This window comes from Sinocyclocheilus rhinocerous, unplaced genomic scaffold (genome assembly GCF_001515625.1).
Source record: "Sinocyclocheilus rhinocerous isolate Xijiao unplaced genomic scaffold, SAMN03320098_v1.1 scaffold2026, whole genome shotgun sequence".
Taxonomy (NCBI): domain Eukaryota; kingdom Metazoa; phylum Chordata; class Actinopteri; order Cypriniformes; family Cyprinidae; genus Sinocyclocheilus; species Sinocyclocheilus rhinocerous.
In genome coordinates, this window is record NW_015624871.1 from 67,159 (window position 1) to 69,723 (window position 2,565).

Below are 2,565 nucleotides of genomic sequence, written 5' to 3' on the forward strand. Positions count from 1 at the left end.
TTTTTTTTTTCATTTAAATCCACTGATGGTCAAAATAAGAAAAGAAGGATGAAAATGGGAAGGATGGAATCAAATGCCTCAAAATGAGAATGTAACATTGGCTTCAAATTAGTGCGTCATCCTTGGTGATTTTCAGGAACAACTTGGTTATCCTACCATTAGACTGTTTAATATTACACAACATATCTCAACAGTTGCTGTGTGACAGTGATACTGTGTTGAAATTCCAAAGTCAAAATGACAGCTTTAGCACAGAGAAATGTTTCAATGTGAGGCACCACTTTAAGGCTGCTGTAGTTTACGGATAAGAAAGTGTGAACTTAATTTCAAAACTGAGCATCTATATGTGTGCTCACATTGAAAGAAATCAAAAAGTATGTGCATCTTCAAAAAAAGCCAGTCCCTGGGCTTTGAAAATGTGCACTTAGCACAACAGTAACTGTCTAAAACCAAATCTTCCATATGCAATTGAAACTGTTATTACTGGTAAGAGAGCAATATGAAGAGCATATTGCGTTGAGATGAGACAGTCCATGACATTTGTTTATCTGTACAGATAGTCAGCTTGGATGTTGGCAGCAATCTCCGCCTCCCACTTGTCTCCATTGTTGAGGAGTTTCTCCTTATTATAAAGCAATTCCTCATGAGTCTCTGTGGAGAACTCAAAGTTGGGACCCTAAGAAAAAGACAGACAGGTAAAGGTAGACATTAACTCTAGTAAATCTGGTCATATAGAATGTATTTATCCTTCATCCCCATGTAGATTTAAATCAACCTATTTAATTGCCTGCTTATTTTGTACAAAATTGGCACATGTAACATTTAAAGACATTTATGTTGCAAAAGATTTTTATTTCAAATAAATGCTGTTGTTTTCAACTTTCTATTCAGCAAACAATCCTGAAAAAATGTATCATGGTTTCAAAAATATTAGGCAGTATTAAGCAACTGTTTTATTTGAATAACAATAAGATAACATTAATAACAATAATCTTATTAATAACAATAAGAAATGATACTTGAGTAGCAAATCAGCATATTGGAATAAATTCTTGAAGGATCATGTGACACTGAAGGCTGGAGTAATGGCTGCTGAAAATGTAGCTTTGCCATAACAGGAATAAACTACATTATGAAATATATTCAAACAGAAAACAGTTATTTTAAAGGGGAGGTCTAATGCTATTTCATGCATTCTGACTCATTTACACTGTTAAAGAGTTGGATCCTCATGCTAAACATGGCCAAAGTTTCAATAAACTAGTTGGACATATGACGGAGTATTTCTGTGCCAAATACATGAATTCCTTGTATGGGCACGTCTTCTCCCGGATGACGGCGTGCACACATCAACCAGGGCTGCGTTTCCCAAAAGCATCGTAAGCTTAAGTTGATCGTAGCTCCACTGGTTTCAATGGGTGTACGATGTACTTAAGCTTACGATGCTTTTGGGAAACACAGCCCAGAGCGAGAGCAAGAGCAGCCCATCAACGTGCTTAAGCTCCACCCACGGCATGCCTCCAGGAGCTCGACTGTTTTCGGAAAGAGCGGTACAGCTGCATCTGTCTTTTATAAATCTGATAAAACGAGAGTCTTCGGAGATATGAAGTATGCAAGACTACTCTATAAGTACTCAAGATTAATATGAGACTGGCAGAAACTGTGTGTGTTATGTCCCCTTTAAATTGTATTAATCTTTCATAATATTACTGTTTTATTGTATTTAAAAAATAAATAAATAAATGCTGTTTAGGTAAGGATAAGTGACTTCTTACCACTCCTAAACTTTTGAATTGTAGTGTATATTCTATTTGTTTTCTCTCACTATACTTTTTTTATATTGTTCTGTGCTGTATTAATTTTGACAGCTGTAAAAATACATTTTGTAAACTTCTTCTCACAAAATTTCCACAGGCTCACTAGAAAACAGTTTGAACGCCCCTACTTTAGACACGTTGTCTGATGACACATTAAATAGCCTGTTAAGGGACACGATGCGTAGTTGAAACATGTGCTGCTAGGTGCTCACCTCTACAATAGCATCCACAGGGCAGGCCTCCTGGCAAAAGCCACAGTAGATGCATTTGGTCATGTCTATGTCATAGCGCGTTGTTCGCCTGCTGCCGTCAACACGAGGTTCTGCCTCAATGGTGATGGCCTGAGAGAGAAAAACATGGAGGTCACCTTGTACATTTAAATTTCACTATGATGCTTCTTATTCACATGTGCGAACAAATAAAACCTACTAGGGCTGTCGCGATAACCGCAATATCGCAATACTGACGAGCACTACTGACGAGCCAACTGCAGAGGAATGCAAGAACCGCAGCAACCGCGATATTTGCATGTTTTCTTTTTTCGTAAGGTTACGCCCTTCTTGTTTTACACTTCGTGCACATGTACTGAATATTAAATAAGTTAGTAATGATAACATAATTTTTACCAACCATGCTGATTTGTACAGAGGCTCTGTAGATTTGCACTTAACAAGCCTAAACAGACAGTGAATGAGAGAGAGATCGACTGAGCGCGTGCGATTACTTGCGTCTGTCCTCCAGGCCGAGT

At 37.8% G+C, this 2,565-nt stretch overlaps 1 protein-coding gene across 2 annotated transcripts in view; it reads right to left on the minus strand.

Moving 5' to 3' along the window:
- Positions 1-6: 6 nt before the first annotated feature.
- LOC107746464 (NADH dehydrogenase [ubiquinone] iron-sulfur protein 8, mitochondrial-like) overlaps positions 7-2,565 on the minus strand; it is a 10,120-nt gene continuing 7,561 nt past the window's right edge. Inside the window, exons 6-7 of one of the 2 annotated variants that reach the window (XM_016560688.1) lie at positions 2,030-2,158; positions 7-676 (exon numbers count right to left, since the gene is read on the minus strand). In XM_016560688.1, coding sequence (XP_016416174.1) covers positions 545-676; positions 2,030-2,158 — 261 coding nt within the window. In that variant the 3' untranslated portion in view covers positions 7-544. The remainder of the gene's footprint in view (positions 677-2,029; positions 2,159-2,565) is intronic. The other variant, XM_016560696.1, reaches the window with a different exon arrangement.